We start from the raw sequence: 18,418 nt of genomic DNA on the forward strand, positions 1-18,418 counted from the left end.
GGGAGGGGGGAGCCAGCGCCAGCCCGGGCCGCGGCGCGGCCTCCCCGGCGGCATGGGAGGAGAGGGGAGCGCGGCAGGGAGCCGCCCGCCGGGCCCCGGCATTGGCGGCGGCGCAGCAGCGCTGGCAGCGGCGGGGCCGGGAGCCGCCGGCCGCCGAGGGGAGGGGTCCGGCTCCGTGCGGTCGCGGCGGAGCCGGCGCTGCGGCAGCAGCAGGCGCGGCGGGGCGGAAGTCCTTTGTTGCAGCCGCGGCGGCAGCAGCAGCGGCAGCGGCGGGAGCGGGAGCGGCGCGGGCAGCTCCCCCTCGGCGGCGGCCGCCGCCTCTCCCCGCGCCGCGGGTAAGCGGGGCCGTGCGCCCCTCCGGGCGCCGGGGAGCGAGGCGGGGAGGTGGCGGGTGGTGGAGGGGGGGGGGGGAAGGCGGGAGGCGGTGCGCGGCGCGGCGGCCGCAGCTCCGCCGGCGGCGGGAGGTGGGAAGTGCCGAGCGGCGCCGGTCGCGGCATGGCCCGGCGCGGCGCGGCCCGGCCCGCCATAGTGGCGCGGGGGGCAGCGGCGCCGCCGCCAGGTAAGGGGGGCTTTTCCAGCCCGCGGACGGCCGCCGTGACCTTGCGCCCGGCGGCCTGGCACGGCGCGGCAACGGCGCGGCGCCGCCCGGGCTACGCGGGGGGCCGGGCGGCGGCGCCACGGCGGCGGCGGCGGCGGCGGGTCCGGCGCGGTTGGTCCCCGGGGCGCTGCGCGGGGGGCCGCGGCGGGCGCGCTCCACCTGCGGGGCGGCGGGGGCCTGCGGGGGCGGCCGGGCCGAGCCGGGCCGGGCCGGGCCGGGGGAGGGGGGGGATGCTGCGCGGCTCGGCGGGGCGCCGGCGGTGGGAAACGAGAAGCGGCCTAAGGAGGAGCAGGGGCGTGAGGCGAGGAAGGGCACCGCGCTGCCCTGTTGACTCTGGGGCTCGAAGTCACGTTAAACATCTCGAGGGCCGTTATCGCCGCCTCGCCCCGTCCCCGTCCCCCCCCCCTCCACCCCGCCAGCAGGATCCGAGCGCCGCGTTCTCTTTTTCCTTTAAAAAAAAAACAAACCACCAACAACAAAAAAAACCAAACCGCAAAAGTTGGAGCTGGCTGCAGTAGTTTAGCGAAAAACCGAGCGGAGCTGCAGCCTGGAGGGAATGCTCCACCCTGCCAGGCAGGAGACTTGGGTTTCACTCGGGGCTGGCAGTGCACAGGATCGCCTTGGAGGCGGCTGGAAAGGAAGGGGAATAGTTTTGTCACATAAAAACAAGCCCTGTGTTGCTCTGGGAGCGGTGTCGAAAGTCTCGTTCCTCAAAGGACTCCTCTTTTCTTCTCTGAGAGAAAGGTAGTAAAAAGAGTAGAGGAAATGGGGACTGAAAAGGCTGTGGGTTTGGGGCTGGGGTTTTATTCCTGTCTGTTTTTCAGGATTTTTGGTAACTCAGATTCTCAAGTTTGGCCTATTTGTCGGCTGATAGATGAGTGCCGGTTTCTCTTGACACGTAGGCATTGGTAAACGGATAGCATGGGTTGGATGCTGGTTAGTATTTGGGTATTTACTGCCAGATTATGTAATTTGCTTGCATTATTTCCCTCGCACTAGAGTATCGCAAGGTACAGCACATACTGTAAAACTATCCGGGGCTGCAACAGTGTGGTGGTGTTCCTTAGGCATTTAATTACATTAAACAAACATTCCTTTAATTAAAGGTGTTTGTTTAACATTCCTCATTACAGCTCTTGGAAAAACCCACACAGCAGCCATGAGCAGGGGGGATGCGGGCTTCTCATTTTTACCGAATTACAACTTAAGCTTTCATGGCGTGTGGGGGAGAGGCGTTGAGACCATATGGCCGTGGGGAAAACCGGCCAAACGCGAATGGTTGCAGCGCTGGCAGAGATTTTCCTAGGCAGCAGCATAGTGAGTTGACAAGATTGTGGAGAGATTTTTGGATGACTGGCCAGAAAACCTGAGGAGTAACAAGTCGTCTTAGTTGCACTCTGCTGCTGTTTGAGATAGCAGGGAACCAGCATGCACTGGAGGGGGGGTTGTTGCATGGATGAGGGATGGCTGCAGGAGGATGTAGGTAATGAAGATGTGGGTTGGTGCTGCGTGGGAAGCTCCGAAGTAATAGAAGCCCCTTCTTCCTGGTGGCCGGAAAGTTTTGTGTGGAATAAGATCACAGGCTTAACAGATGCTTCAGCTCTGCTTGCACAAGTCTTTTCTTCATCAGACTCAACCAGTGTTGTCACTGGCACAGGAATTTGCAGCAATTATGTTGAGAGTGCTCGTAGCAACCAGTCATTTGGGTTTTCAGATGCTTTCTTACTTGAATGTGTGAGGTTAATTGCTTCTTTCACAGATTTCCATTGCTGCTGACAGTGGAGAGCCCTGAAAGTCCTGGATGGACAAGCCTTTGTAGTTGCTTACCTGTTGTATGGAAACAAAATAGCTGCTCAGAATTGAGATAATGAAAGTTTCCCAATAAAAATCCTAGTGTCCTTTCTCTTAGTTGTTACAGCTGGACCTTTCACTAGAGTCCTTCCGGACCTCACACGCACGTAGCGTGAGAAGCCCCATGTGCATTTTTCAGTTTGACCAGTGGTTCCCCAGCGGTTGGGTTATCCTGCCCTGCCTCTGCTTGAGCACGGTGAACACTGTCACCCAAAGAGTTCTGCTGCAGACACAGCGTGTGGGCACGACAGCTGACATAATTTGCATGAAGACCATTTATATCCTCAAATTTGTCTGGTAATTTTTTCTTTCTGCATGTTGTGTCATTGTAAAACTCTCTAGAATTAGCTGGCAGCTGCCTTTTTCCCCCATATTAAATCTGTTTCATTGGATGGAGACCTTAGCGGCTGCTTTTTTTTTTTTTTTTTTTTATGTGCTGCAAGTAAAATGTGAAGCATTTAAGACCAGAAAGAGTCAACAAAATCTGTAGTCTGACCTGTGTGTCACAAGTTACTGTGCTTCATTCATGTGCATGCAGCAAGTTGTTATGCCAAAGTATGACTTGTGTTTAGCCAGGGATGCTTTCCTGGAAGGCGCACGCGTATCTTCATTTGAGGGTCTCAAGAGATGGCTAAACCACCAAGATGCCTCTTGAAGTTGAAAATTAGGGTAACTCAGAGAGCCTAGATAAAAAGGCTCATCTTTCTGCTACAAGGCATAAATGGGGTGGCACCATTTTTTCCCCCACTAATTGTTTCTTTTAAACATATCATTACCATGTTGCCTGACAACTTTTTACAACTGTAAAGGTGTCAGATAGAAGATAACTGTGACTTTCTAGAGTAATCCTTTGTGGCTAGCAAGTTACATTAAAAGACTGCATAAGCTCTCTCTCGTACTTTTACTCCACAGATCTGATCTAAAGTTGTTTGAAGTTGAGATGGGGTTTTAGTGCAAATTCCTTTTTCTTAATTTATTCACTCATGCTTTTCTGACACCTTATTCCTTGTCTTTTGAGGAGTGTTCTTACCTAAGAACACATAGTACATCTTAACTAATTCTTAGTTAGCAGCTGAGAATCATAACTTGCTAAATTTTGCTGGCACTTTCTCATTTGCGGACGTGGATGCTGAATCAGCAGAGAACTGCCTGCTGAGGAGGGATCAAGTGGCTCCAACGGCTCATGGTTGGGGGCTTTGGAGCACCTTACCTTTCCCTGGTTCAGTTCTAGCCCAAGCGTCAGCTGAAACTTGTTTCTATACATTGGCCACAAGTCTGTTTAAAATGAGTTAAGCCATCAGGATGTGTCTGCAGATGAGTATCTACATCATTGGAAACAGCTTCACAACTAGCATGCCTAAAGGCAGCTGATTGGAAGGGCTATGGGAGGAGGATAAATTATACCTTCAGTCCTATGTAGTCCGAATAATGGAGCTTAATTAGATTTTCCCTGGCAGTACATGGAATTTCCATGATTGTTTTAATTCATGATCAAGGCTATGCTTGCAATGCAAACTGCCATGTCATCCATATGCCCTGTTGAGGTGGATGGTGGTCACCTGGCCCCAAGTTCTTTGCCGTTTTGCAACATTTGTGTAAACTGAGGCACCTTCTTGGACTATAGAGTACCAGAGCAATCTCAGTGGCTTCCTATTGAGTATGTCTAGATAAAAGCTGTAGCCTGTTGAAAGCTCCGTGGTTGGTGCACTAGCCGAACGCCTAAGCTTCTCAGGCATCGTGACAAGAATTTAGACGTGTCGTGTTGGATTTTCTCCTGAGCATCTAGATGCTGTCAGTTAGGAATCCAGGCTCTTTGGTGGATCTGACCCACAGAGGCAAAATAACTCTTCAGGGAGGAGAGTTCTTGGGAACCCGCGACAGGGTGGGACATGGTGTCAGACTGCGATGGGGAATTTGCTTTCTGCTGCCCATGCGCTTGTTTCTTTGGATAACTGGGTGTTGTTTTCTTGAGGTTTCCCAGTCTCGTTTTCTATTAGCACCAAATTCTCCACTCATTTATTATACTTTTGTCCAGCCTGCTCTTGGTTTCCAAAGAAAAGCAGCCAGTAACTAAGCATGTAAGCACTCTGTTTTTGCCTGCTCAGCAGTGGAAATGCTGGGTTTTGAAAACCACCTACTAATTTTAGGAGCCGAAAGGCTCCTAAATTCTGAACCTTGTGGTACATCTGTTTTAAAGACAGAGAAGTTAGCAAAAGAACTTTACCAGTTCTTTGCTTGAGGACTTTTCTACTTCTTTAGTTTTAAAACATCTCAGAAAATTTTGAATGTGAGGAAATGAAAAAAAGCATGGAGCTATAGTAAATACCTGTTCTTGCTTGTTGGCAGACTTACAAACAACATACTTGGTTAGTGTAATAGTGCAACTTACCTTGTTCATGGTAATATCTGAATAGTAACAGTATCTGAGTGGTGACTCAAAAGAAAAGAAAAAATCTGGTGGCAGACAAACAGCTTGAATCAAAGCATGGCAGTGTAAAAATAAACATTTACTAGGAAAATAAAATGCACACGGAGACTCTGAGTTTGAAAATCAGAGTGAAAATACCTGACTCAGATATCTTCACTTTACATTTTCGTATCAGATGCTTTTCTAACATATTTTTTCAGAACACCTCCACATCGTTCAGTATGGCTTATGGCGTGGCCCGTCGCTGTGTTTACTGCACAAATCGATCGTTGCTGAAGATGGAGTTACTTGGGTTCCTCGTTGACTTTCCTGTGACATTTGTGACTACAGTATTTGGGTGCTTCGCAAAGGCAGTGTGCTAGTCAGTTGGGCAAGCAGATGGCATTTCTCCTTTTTTTGAAATAGGAAAGAGTCAGAAAGGATCAGAAATACTTAAAAATTTTGGATTGGCAAACTCACATGCATAGAGTTTTAATTTCCCAAGATACTCGGTGATTAATACATACAGAGGATAGCTCCCATTGGCCTCAGTTGCTGATGATTGTGTTTCCCTGTGTGAAGAAACTGGACATCCGAAAAATGCAAGCCAGAATTATTAGAAAAAAAAATAATTAAAAAAGGTTGAAATGACTTGTCCTGGCACTGATGGAGATGGGATGCTGTTCTCCAAGGCAGTGTTCGTTGCCGTGAGGTTCTCCTTGTTGTCCCGCAGTCTCATTCACTTCACATCCTCCAAATGCTGTGCCGAATGAGCAGGGATCTTGTGTTGCTGCTCAGATCCATCCCTGGACAGATCCAGAGGATGCGCTGCATAAGGAAGGGAGCCTTTGGTAAGAGGAGGGCTGGAAGACTGTACTACAATGCATACATAAACGGCAGCTGAATTAATCCAGTACCGGAGCTGAGCGTAGTTACGGCATTTCTTGTGTATACACTTTGAAACCTTGGGCTTTCTTTAAAAAGGACCTGTTTTTATTCTAATGCCTGCTTTTTTCCAAAGGAAACTTCAAAAATAGTTTGCAGCGCTGAACCACCCACATGGGTGATAAATACAGATCTCTGCCATCTAGCAATTAAAGTAACAAAATAGTGGTAAATGATCACTTTCTGAGAGCTTGCTCTCGATGGGAGGGAGTTTGTCAGCAAGCCTGGGATATTTGCTGACAGCAGAGGGATTGCTGAATTGGGAATTTGGGGTTCAGTTCCAGCTCTGAAGGGGTGAATGCTATAATTGTTTGCCACCCATGCCCCAGCAAAAGCATGTCTATTTTTTTTAACCCCTTCTGCCCTAGCCCCTGGAACTTGGCTCTTCCCAGCGCCTTGCCCAAGCACTTTCCCTCCACCATTTAGACCCTCATTGCACCCATTTTTAATTCCCACTGCTGCTTCCTAATCCCAGTCCCCTCCTCTTGCCTCAGCACTCCACTCCCAGCCTGCCTCTCCCTGCCCTCCCCATTTCCAGAGGTTTTGCCTCGCATCCTTCTTACAGTCTCCAATCTCCCCATGTTTTCACTAAGTCCCCTCCTGGGTCTGGCTCGTGTAAGCCAGAACCGGGCTTCTTCTCCCTCTGGCTGCCAGGAGGGACGCTAAAACCCAGCGGTGAGTCGTGCGGAGCAGTCTCTGGTGAGCCCTGCTGCCACAGCATCACGGAATGGTTTGGGTTGGAAGGGACCTTTAAAGGTCATCTAGTTCCAACCCCACTGCCATGGGCAGGGACACCTTCCACTAGACCAGGTTGCTCAGAGCCCCATCCAGCCTGACCTTGAACTCTTCCAGGCACAGGGCATCTACCACCTCTCTGGGCAACCTGTTCCAGGGTTTCACCACCCTCATTGTAAAAAATTTCTTCCTTATATCTAGTCTGAATCTACCCGCTTGTAGTTTAAAACCGTGGCAGAGCTCTGCGTGAAAGGGGGGTTTCACTGCAGGTGGGATGGCTCAGGCAGGCCCCCATGTACAAAGGAGCTGCAAGAGGATGAAATGTTCTCAGCGAGGCTGTAATCTGAGATTTTAGTAACTAGCAAAAGTCTTAAGTGTGAACAAACTGATAATTTTTATCTTCTTCTCCCCCTCAAGCTTATAGCTTGGCCAAATTCAGGCAGATTTTTATGCTGTGGCAACATACCCAAGGCATAGCACACTCTCCCTTATGAAGTCTCTCTTCAAGGATTTTGGAAGAGAAACTTTTTTTATTTTTAAAAGAAAAAGTAATCATCTACATATATGAAAGCTTTTCTTAGCCTTATTTTTGGAACTGTTTTGGCTGAATTTTTCTGTGGAGGGGGAAAAAAAAATCAGTCTAAGCAGACAATGCAGAAGGAAAGTTTCGCCTTTGCTGGCTGAAATGTGTCAAAGTTTTAAATAGCCCAACACAGGCTCTCATAGTGGGAAGTGCTGGCAGCTGTAAATATATAGTTACATCCAGCAGGTTAATACAGCATCCAAAGGGAGGATGCCAATACTTTCATTAACATAAATAACTTCAAACGCTCTCTATTTTAATACCTATGTGTAGTACTACCGCAGTAGAGGCTGAGTACGTATCCGAGCACCTTGCCATCCTGGTCAAGTGACCTCATGCTCCGGCTGTTTTTTTCCAGACTGGTGGTAGGAGGTAGGCATTGCCAATGGGTCATTGTTGGGTATCGGGACTCATGTGCTGAAAGCTCTGCAAGAGCTCACCTGTCAAAAGGAGAAAAATCTTTCACCTTTTCCAAAGAAGAAGGAAACTTAGAAAAGACGAGTTTGTGTGCTGTCACTCCAGCGGCTGCCAGATCGTTCCCACCGTTTGGAAACGCCCCCGTCTGCAGGTGCGTGCAGATTGTTTTGTGACCTTTTTGGTACAGATTTGCTGCATCTATTGCTGTTTTGCTATTGCAAGACACGATGGAATACTTTCAGTGTAGGATAAAAAATATTAAATAAAACATTTAAAACTTGCCACTTTATGAGGATGAGGAGAATAAAACCAGCTGTCCTGAGCCTTCTCTTGTCTTGACGGCAGTTCACACCAAGAGGCCAGCGGTGCCTTAGACTGCATCTTCTCACTTTCTCATTGGTTTTCACTCTTATAACGTGGAAGTTGAAGTAAATTCTTTGTCATTATGCAGCTGCTGTTCTTAATGCTTGATACAGTATACTGAATTACATTTAAGCATCTAATGAATTACCTCAAATCCAAAACACGTTAGCACTTGGAAGACTATGAAGTGCCCTTTTATTATTACTTGATGTTGAGAGCTTTGCAGTTTTTCACAGAAACATCTGAAGTTACCCAGTGACTTAGACAATAATCAATTTTCTGTACAAAAGACATGAAGCTGTTTCAGAGATTCTCCTACTTTCAAAGCCACCCTTTTGCAAGTTAGTAAGAAAGCCATTAAATCGATTTCATGCAACGAGTTGTACTTCTCCAGTGGACATCGCTGGGCCAAACTGGTTAGAGAATTATTATAGCAGGGTGCTCGCCTTGAATTTTGGGTCTGGAGGACTGGGTTGAGAGGAGGGGGGCAGCTGCCATTCAGATGCTCATCATCAGTGTAGTTCAACCCAAATCTCAAGGTTCCTGTTGCCAGACAAGGTCTTGTGCTGATGGTGATCCATAAGTACTGCTATATGTATTGGCAGTAGGGAATATTGCTGGGTGGGGTTGAGCATGTTCGCGTCTTGAGAGCTTGAATGCATTTCTTCCATGGCAGTCCTTCGTGGAACGAAGAAGAATGGTGACTTAACATTAGGTTTGCTACTTAACAAGCCAGGCAACGCCTACAACTTGTGAATTCAACACTAATTGTGGAATTTAATTTCTCCACCCGTTTCCCAGCCTCTAGGAGATGTAAGCTGTCAGGGGAATAAGAAGAAATAGGGAGCATTTTTGTGTGTATTTTGTTTAAATTTTGGACAGTTGAAGGAATGGTTGCAAATCAATCCATGCGTTTCACTGAGTCATAAAATGCCATTTAATGTATGTTGTTTGCTAGTCTGTACTTTATTTGTACAAATCTCTTATAGCTATTTGCATTGTTTGCAATAACCTTTCAAAATGTTAAGAATGCTTGTTATTGCTTTAGGTTTTTCATTTCAGTTAGGGTGTTTTTTATACCTTCTGTTGGTTTCTCACCCCCCTCCCTGTGCAGTTAGTACAGAATATGTATATCAGTAAAGGTTTTCCAAAGTGAGTAGTGACTACCTGTTGGATCCGGCCATACTTGGTTAAGTTTATCTTCTGTAAATCAAATGCACACCTCCTGTGTACAATACATTTCTTCTGGATGGTTTTGTTAACATCAACTAGTATATTTCCTTCTTCTTTTCTTTTGAGGACAAATCAGTCCTTTCACTTAGCGCAACCCTCAGCACTCACAGACCTTTCCCTCTAGTCTTTGTCGAGGCTTCATCTTACTGTGGCTCCACCTCTGGCCTGCTAGCTTTCGCAGTTCTCAATTGCTGAGTTTTTCTTTGTCCCGTCTCCCGTCTACATGTTTTGGTTATATTACAGCGCTCTGAACGAGTGGTTTTGAGAGCAGTTGGAGGCACAGCGTGCACCACTTCCTGCCTCTGCAGTCCGCGCGGCTGTCGCGCAGCTAGCCTGGTCACCATCTGCAGCAGGCTCGTACGCGGGACATGCCATCACCGACGGGCTGCCCTGCGCTTCTGAGAGTGCATTTGAGTTTGCAGTTCCTGGTTTGCAAGATGCCTTGCAGATAAGGTCGAGACTGTCCCTGAGCCGCCCTGAAGAGCAAAAAGTGCGTCGATACAGCCTGTGTGGATGCTCCACTGATGTATCTTGCGAGTTTCCTTTAATGGGGAGGGAAAGACCAGTTTGAGCCTGGCCTGGTTTCCAGTATGTGTTGCATCATATGTCTGTTGGACTGACAGGTGAAAAAGGCAAGTTGAGACTGAAGAGTGGTTTCTTACAGTCAGCTCACCTTGTATAGGTGTTGTCCTGGGGCCATCTTACAGAAGTCTACCCTGTGAAGTTTTTGAAGTTCTGCATCCAGAATTCGCATCTGAAAATCTTGGCTGTAGGACTTTGAGATATATTTGCTAATTTATATTCTAGCAGCGTTGCTCTGATTGACATGTGTGGTGGTTATGTTTATTAGTTTACTAGTCCTGTTAAGTCTAGTGGTGAGAACATGGAATTATGGATGTTTTCCCTGGCATCAATATTCGTTAAGTAGTTACCAGCAAAGATCTCCAGACAGGAAGCTGTACCACAAACAGTGTGAGAATAGGAAGATCTAGGGAGGAAAAAGATGGCAGTTACTCCCTACGTTTAAGCAGGTTTTGCTTTCTGTGCTTGTGATTTAACAGATGTCTTCTTCTTTATGCAGGGCTATAATTGAAGTACAAGATGGCAAGAACCAGCCACAGCAACTATGTCCTTCAGCAGCTAAACAACCAAAGAGAGTGGGGCTTTCTGTGCGACTGCTGTATCGCTATCGATGATATTTATTTTCAAGCACATAAAGCAGTCCTTGCTGCATGCAGCTCCTATTTTAGGATGTTTTTTATGAACCATCAACACACTACAGCCCAGCTGAATCTAAGCAACATGAAGATTAGCGCTGAATGCTTTGATCTTATTTTACAGTTCATGTATTTAGGAAAAATTATGACAGCCCCTGCCAATTTTGAGCAATTTAAAGTGGCCATGAACTATTTACAGCTATATAACGTACCTGAATGTCTAGAAGATATACAGGATACAGACTCATCTAGTTTAAAATGTTCATCTTCTGCTTCTAGCACCCAGAATAGTAAAATGATATTTGGCGTGAGAATGTATGAAGACACACTTGCTAGAAATGGCAGCGAAGCAAACAGGTGGGGCATGGAGCCGCCAAGTTCAACAGTAAATACGTCCCATAACAAAGAGCCTGATGAAGAAGCTTTGCAGCTGAGCAGCTTCCCCGAACAACTGTTTGATGTCTGCAAAAAGAGCACCACGTCCAAATTCTCTCACACAAAAGAGCGCGTGTCCCACTCACGCCGTTTTGGAAGAAGCTTCACCTGTGACAGCTGTGGGTTTAGTTTTAGCTGTGAAAAGCTACTGGATGAGCACGTGTTAACATGCACTAACAGGCATTCCTACCAAAGTGCCAGGTACTACGGTGCTGAAAAAATAGACTTTACTGAAAAGGACTCTACTTCTAAAATAATCTCCACACAAACAGAGAAATACAAGGGGGACTCGAGCCAAGCTGCGGACGATTCTTCATCTCCTGTATCAAACATCACAAGCAGAAAAAGCAGCACGGTTGCCTCCGAGACATCAGGTGAAGAAGGAAGTAGAGCCTCTGAGAGGAAGAGGATTATCATCAAGATGGAACCAGAGGACAATCCTGCAGATGAGCTGAAGGATTTTAATATCATTAAGGTGGCAGATAAAGACTGCAATGAGTCTTCTGACAACGACGACCTAGATGATGAGCAGGAAGAGCCGCTTTACAGATACTATGTCGAGGAAGAGATCAGAGAGAAGAGAAATGCTCGGAAGACTTTAAAACCCCGTTTATCCATGGATGAGGATGAAAGAAAGTGTTTGAAAAGTCCGCGGCACCTTAACAGGAAGGCTCCGTCAGTGCAGGAAGATGTGGAGAACGCTCCCTGTGAACTTTGTGGGCTAACAATCACCGAGGAAGATTTGTCCTCTCATTATTTATCCAAACACATAGAAAATATATGTGCTTGTGGCAAGTGTGGTCAAATACTGGTCAAAGGCAAGCAGTTACAGGATCATGCGCAGACCTGTGGAGAACCCCAGGATCTGACCATGAACGGTGTCAGAAATTCTGAGGAGAAAATGGACTTAGAAGAAAACCCTGAGGAGCAGTCGGAAATAAGGGACATGATGTTTGCAGAGATGCTAGAGGACTTCAGGGACAGTCACTTCCAAATGAACAGCCTTCAAAAAAAACAGTTATACAAGCATTCTGCCTGTCCTTTCCGATGCCCTAATTGCGGTCAGCGTTTTGAAACTGAAAACCTAGTGGTTGAACATATGTCAAACTGCCTGGAGCAAGATCTGTTCAAGAACTCCATGATGGAAGAGAACGAGAGGGATCACAGACGTAAGCATTTCTGCAATCTTTGTGGGAAAGGATTTTATCAGCGTTGCCACTTGCGGGAACACTATACTGTTCATACCAAGGAAAAACAGTTTGTTTGTCAGACATGTGGGAAGCAGTTCTTAAGAGAGCGCCAGTTACGGCTCCACAATGATATGCACAAAGGCATGGCCAGGTATGTCTGTTCCATTTGTGATCAAGGAAACTTCCGAAAACATGACCATGTACGGCATATGATATCTCACTTATCAGCTGGAGAGACTATATGCCAGGTCTGCTTTCAGATATTCCCAAATAATGAGCAACTGGAGCAGCACATGGATGTTCATCTGTATACATGTGGAGTATGTGGAGCAAAATTTAATTTGAGGAAAGATATGAGATCTCACTATAATGCCAAGCATTTGAAAAGAACATAAGCGTAAACATACTGTTAAAGCATTAAGTTGGCAGCAGAGAGAACACCAAAGCAAGGCATAAAGTATAGTAGACAAAAATTGAAAAAAAAAAAATATTGAAAATAAGTCTCTTTTTTATTATTTTTTTTTAAGACCCTCCTAACCATAGGTGTCTATTTAGGCTCACTAAGTATATAGCTTTGAAAAGCATCATGTGTTCAATTATTACATTTTCACTGTTTCCTAATATCAGTTTCTGTTCTTAATTTTATTGTTTTACTAAGTAGATATACAAATCATTATTTTTAAACTGTAGATTAAAAGCACAATGTTACCCCTTCACTGACTGCTATTAAACAGTTCTCGGATCCATGTCCATAAGATGAGTGCTTTAATATTTCCATGTGTTGTTTCTTCATGTGAAAATTTTAGACCACAGCGATTAATGTGCAAGAGCATAATTGTTTATAATCCCCAAATTAATTTTCAAAATGAAAAAAAGCCAATGCCAAGAAATAATCCTTTGCTCTCTGACTCTGCTGTAAGGGCAGAGCTGGCAGTCCTGGTCCTCTGCTTCTTGGCTTTGTTGGAACGTGCATCCCAGGGGTGAGAGCACGTAGGCTCAGTTAAACCTTGCAGACTTGGACTGGTGTGCGCAGAGGGAAAGGGAGTTAATGACTGTCGGGATAACCGAGGAGTTCCCAGCAGAGTGGTCATTTTCCAGACTTGAAGTCCTAGCAGAACTGTACAACTGACATTGGCCTTTCTTTTACTGTCTGTACCTACGTGGGTATATATAACTTGCTTATCCTAACATACAAGGGAAGAGTGGCTGTGGTGGATTGCTAGGAATGCAGAATGGTGATGTGCATTGAAGACCTCATTTTTCAGCCTAGCTGTAAATGGTGCCTTGCTGCTTGTGTTGGGAAGTTAAAAGTGGGATGGGTTTGAAGATAGTCCCATTGCTTGGGCGGGGAGGGGAAGGGGGAGTGTGGCTCATGTGAACCTTAGGTTTTTTGTTTCTTGTTTTCATATTTTCTGAATGTTCTGTTTTTCAACAAGAATACAACAAGAAAAGACTGCAGTTTGCTTAATAAATGTAAAGATATTTTATGCCTTTTAAGATTTCTTTCTGATTCTAGTATAGCCCTAATCTGTGTAGCTTGTCTCTTAATTTAATTGAATTTAAAAATCCTACTAAGTACCAGCTGACATCAGTTTGAGGCAGTTTGGCCTTTGAGAGAATGACTGGCTTTGACTCTTAGGCACCAGCTGTCTAAATGTTTGTTAAGTGCGTGATTTTTAATGGGGGGAGGAAGGGATCCTAATATGTAATGGTGGAGAAAACTATTAAAAAATAAAACCTAGCAGTACTTTCTCCCAGCAAATCTCACTTTATCAAAGAGGGTAGTAATGCTATTTCCCACTGAGCCGTGGAGGGAGGAAAGCAATTTAGATCAGCCATTAAGGCAGTGGGACTAGATGATCATTGTAGGTCCCTTCCAAGTGAAATATTCCTATTCTGTCACCTCGCACGCCAGTGGTGGGGTTGAGAATAGGAGCCAGAAGCTGAGGGTCTAGTCCAGGGCTTTCACGCACTTGTCGCTGTCGGAGTTGATCTTTGATCCCTTGTTGTTTCTTGGGGGTTACAGGGGGTATCGAGCTTTAATGTTAGACTATTTAGAGAAATGAATACATTCAGAATCTCCACTATAATTATTTAAATTAGTATGAGTTGCCTTGCATTTATTCAGTTTTAAATGTGTATTAGAATTTCTCTTGGTTGCTAGTGTGTGTGTTTATGCAGTGATGGAGAAGGATCCTGCCACCAGACCTCAGTCCTGAGCCGACAGCTGGCTCCCTGGGCATTGACTGCTTCGGGTGCAGTTTGGGCCATTAGTGTTTTGCTGTAACTGCTCAGTCCTGTGTTTTCTTGTATGATGCTGAAGCCAAGTCCTGAATAACACTGGGGCCAAAAAGACCATGGATGTGATTGCACTCCAGCATTTCACTTAATTCAGAGCTTCCCCCTTCTTAGGATTTATTCCACATTCCTCATCCCAACCCAGACTGAAGCTCAGTGTGTAGAAGTTCAAAGAATAAGCGGGATAGGTACTTTAACACTTTTTAGCACTGGAATCAGTGCTAAGGTGATTATAAGACTCTTTAGAAGACAAAATATTTAACTAAATGATCATCTTAGAGATGAAGTAGTGAAGTGCTGTAGTGGAAGAGTTGGGAGGGTTAATACACTGCACACACCAATTCTCTGACACACAGGTTATCTGTGACATTATCAGCTATGGCTGGGCTGGGAAAAGCAGCCAAGGGAAGCGAGGGAGAACTGGAGGGCGCTGGGGGAGTGGGAGGGCTGAGTGGGAAAGGAGCTCCTGAGTGGGAGGGAGTGCCAAAGGCTGGGGGGGGCAGGATTAGAGCTGTGCAGTGGGAAGCAAATCCCAAAGGTGGCGTGGAGGGGGCGCCTGGCGGAGTGGATAAAATGTCCTGTAGACGCCTGAGACCGGAGTGAGAATGACTCAGCTTGGCTGGGAGAGCTGTCGGCCTGGGCGATTAGCTCACTACGGCACAAACTCGGAGCGAGGATTGTGTACCAAGTACAGCCAGCCCCTGTGCTGGAAGGACTGCAGTGGCACAGCAAAGCCTAGATTAAAGACCTTGATGAAAAGGAAGAGGTGACCTCTGTGAACTAAGAGATCATTCCTGAATACAGTGAAGGGCTAAGGGTGATTTATGGAGACTCCTGCTCAGGGTCAGGAGCCCTTGTTTACAATGTATTGGTCTGAACTTGACCCAAAAACATTTCACAAAAAATGTGACTTCCTAGTGTAAGCAGACCTGCCAACTACAGAAGTTAAATGGAGGAACTGGGAATGATGATATTTATGTGTACTGTCTAACTTTATAAACACCCTGGAATATCTTTGGGTTTCAATTATAAGCTGTGTTGTAGTAGCCTTTCAAAGGAAAGTTTGTTAAACCTTCCAACTGAACTGGAATTAATTTTTTTTCCCTGTTCTTGTGAAACAAAACCCAGTGCCTTGGGAGTTCATGTGTATGAAATGTCCAGGCTAAAGCTCAAAAAGAGCATGAATTGCACTGCAGGTGAGCCTAAGAGTGGATCTACTTGTATGTAGGCAGAGAAAACCAGAATGACTGAAGTAGCCTGAAAAGTGATCAGGGGGAGTATAGGAGAACAAATCAAAGGTACTAAGGCACAAACAAGACAGCCTGGCTTGCAAGTAGATGGGGAGAGTGCTTATGGTGATGTGTAAAAGCATGCAGGGGAGCAGCACGGGACTATTGAAGAAAAGACCTGGAGTGACAGGAGGAATTTGGCTGCTGTGAACAGGGAGAAGGGGTGGATGCTGAGGCAGCCTGGGGCTGGTCACTTCTGAGGACAGGGGTGTTCTCCCCAGAATGGGACAGAAGAGTGAAATAAGGGTGTTTCAGTGCTCCTACCGTGATAAAAATTACTTACTGTGGAGACAGAATGAAAGCAGACCTGAAAAAAAACCCAACTGCAGTTATGATATCCTAGAAGTCTTGCTGTTACTTGAAAGGTAGTGAAGGGGAGGCAAAAATACTTCATTTAGAGTTGTGTTTCCTCTAACAAATCTGTACTTCTCCGTCATCATAACATAGTTCCTTTGCATCTCCTTACTGCGCTATGTGGACTGTTAAGAGTGTAAAAGCACTTAAGGATATTTGAGTGGGGGTGTAAGCATACCACATTGCACAAGGCGTAGCCAGAAAGAGAAGGACTTGCTGGATGCTCTGACTTATATTTTTAAGTGATTTGCTATTTGTATTTTTGGAGGGCCTCTCTCTGTTTTGTTGTTTTCCTCATTTTGGCAGTGGTGTGGGCTGTGACCCTGAAAATAATTTGTAAGTAGCCAGCCTAGCTCTTAGCTTTCAGGATTTACTCAAGGTGAAAAAGAGGGAATTCATGAAGACCCGGAATGAGCCTTAAAATATCACAAAAGCTGTTGAGCTTCTTTTTCAGTTTCAGAGGAGATGTTTCAAATGTTAAAAAATATATATACTTGTAAATGCTTATTGGCAACTTGTTAATTCAAAGAGTATTTACATTTGTGTATAATGATATTTGTAGCCAACAGGTCTGTGGAGAAATCTTGATTTGAATAGAGTGTCACAGAATTCTAAGAATTTATGCTTTTATTAGGGGACTTCTCTATTTAATATTTTCAGTTAATGGAGAAAATACAATTCAGCATATTTTTTATTCAAAGCTGAAGACAGAAAATGTACTGCCCTGGAGAATACATTAAAAATACTTTGTTATAAAAGTGAATACTTTGACTACACTATTATATTTGAACACTAGTGCTAAACCATCAAGAGTATCTCGCCTGTTGGTGAGGACTTAAGTTAAGGCAGTGCCACCTTGAGCTCTGGTAGCCCCTTCCTCCTCCCCACCTAGTTCCAGCTCTCATATCCCGTGTGTGCCACCCTCTCCATTGTCAAAAAGCACGTATTTATGTAGCTTCACAATGAACCGAATCAAACAACGGTCTTTTTTTTATTCCGTTGGGGCTATTTTTTGGCTGGACCAGTTCCCCGCTGTGCTTCCCTCTCCGCCTCTATGTCAGATCTTGTGCTAGCACAATAGAAGGGGTGGCACGAGGGGAGAAGTGAGTGGCTGGGGGGGGGTCGTTTGCTTAAACGAGCTGTGCCAGAACTCAAAGCACATCCCAAGCTTAACTCGGTCTCTGTCTCCCCCAAGCATCCTCGTGGAAGCTGAACTCTTACATCTCCTATTTCCTGATAAGGAAAAAAGGCAGCCCAGCCTCTTACATACAAGTGAGACACATCTATGCTATCTGCCCTCTTTATGAGAACTGGAAACCTTCCTGCGTTCAGCTCAGCCCTCAAATATGCTCTGGAGCTTTCTTAGTCTTTCTTGAAACAGACTGTAGTGCTCCACGCCACTGGGTTCGTGTGGTTGGCCTGGCCTGAGGCCAGGAATGAGCTGGGCCCCTTGTCCGGCCAAACACCAGGAATGGCTCCCACCTTCCTCTGGTCTTTGTGCCCTCCAGCTGTGGACACAGATGCAGCTGTGCTGCCCACATGCTTGGCAGCTGGGCCCCCGCTCTCCTGCTGCCCTGTGCCCCTCGCTGGTCACGATGTGTGCTTTTCTGGGTGTCGCAATGAGGGGAGACAGTCATCTTATTTTTGGTCTAAGACTGAAAGCTTGGGATAATCCCTTGTGTAAGTTAAGGAGATGTTGGCAGTTATCTCTTTACTATCCCTGTGTGCCTGCTTCTGACTTTTAAGTGCTTCCTAATCTGAAAGGGTTAAAAATCAAATATTCTGACTTCCCTAATTCTCAGTTGGTTTGATGCTTGTCACAGATTTAAAGACCTACAAGATGAAGCATGACTAATATGACTTTATAAAGTCTGCTGAAGGCTAGAAATTAGGAGCATTTTTAAAAGCTGACATTTCTGTAGTTCTCAGCTATAAACCAGTTTTCTGTGTTTTCTTCCAACTTCCAAAAAACTAAAATATTGCTGTGCAGTGTATTCTTGAGACGTGTTAGTAGGCTGAGATTTTGAAGGGGGAAGCTGCCAAAAAACAGGACACATTTTATAAATTAAGTGTCTTCTGCCACTTTTACAGTCACTTCTACAATTCTGGAATTAATTGTGATTTTTTTTTTTTTTTCATGCAGAAAGACAAATCTTAATTTGTTACAGGGCAACAGAGCTCATGACTCAGGATTCAGTTCATCATGACTATAAATATTCAGCCCTGAAACAAACAGCCCATGTTCCTTTTCATGTACTTGAATGACCAGTGCCAACTTTACAAGAGAAATGCTATCGGATTTTTATTTGGGTCATTTTTGCCTTCAAATGTCCTGTAGGGTTGGGTTTTTTTTTTTATTTAAGTTGTAGGAAAACAGTATCGTGCATCATGCTTTTAGAGGAACGGTTTTCAGTAATTTGTGCACATTCCCTGTATAAAAGTAGTTGAAAATATGGAACTTTTTAAAGTTCCATATTAATGTATTCAAGGGAACATAACAAAA

At 45.5% G+C, this 18,418-nt stretch overlaps 1 protein-coding gene across 3 annotated transcripts in view; it reads left to right on the forward strand.

Moving 5' to 3' along the window:
* ZBTB1 (zinc finger and BTB domain containing 1) overlaps window positions 1-18,418 on the forward strand; it is a 24,921-nt gene continuing 6,503 nt past the window's right edge. The window contains exons 1-2 of one of the 3 annotated variants that reach the window (XM_075029650.1): window positions 1-335; window positions 10,214-11,953. In XM_075029650.1, coding sequence (XP_074885751.1) covers window positions 10,234-11,953 — 1,720 coding nt within the window. In that variant the 5' untranslated portion in view covers window positions 1-335; window positions 10,214-10,233. Of the gene's footprint in view, window positions 336-10,213; window positions 16,679-18,418 lie in introns of those variants that run through there. The other 2 variants (XM_075029649.1, XM_075029647.1) reach the window with 2 other exon arrangements.

This window comes from Buteo buteo, chromosome 6 (assembly GCF_964188355.1).
Source record: "Buteo buteo chromosome 6, bButBut1.hap1.1, whole genome shotgun sequence".
NCBI classification, from domain to species: Eukaryota; Metazoa; Chordata; class Aves; order Accipitriformes; family Accipitridae; genus Buteo; species Buteo buteo.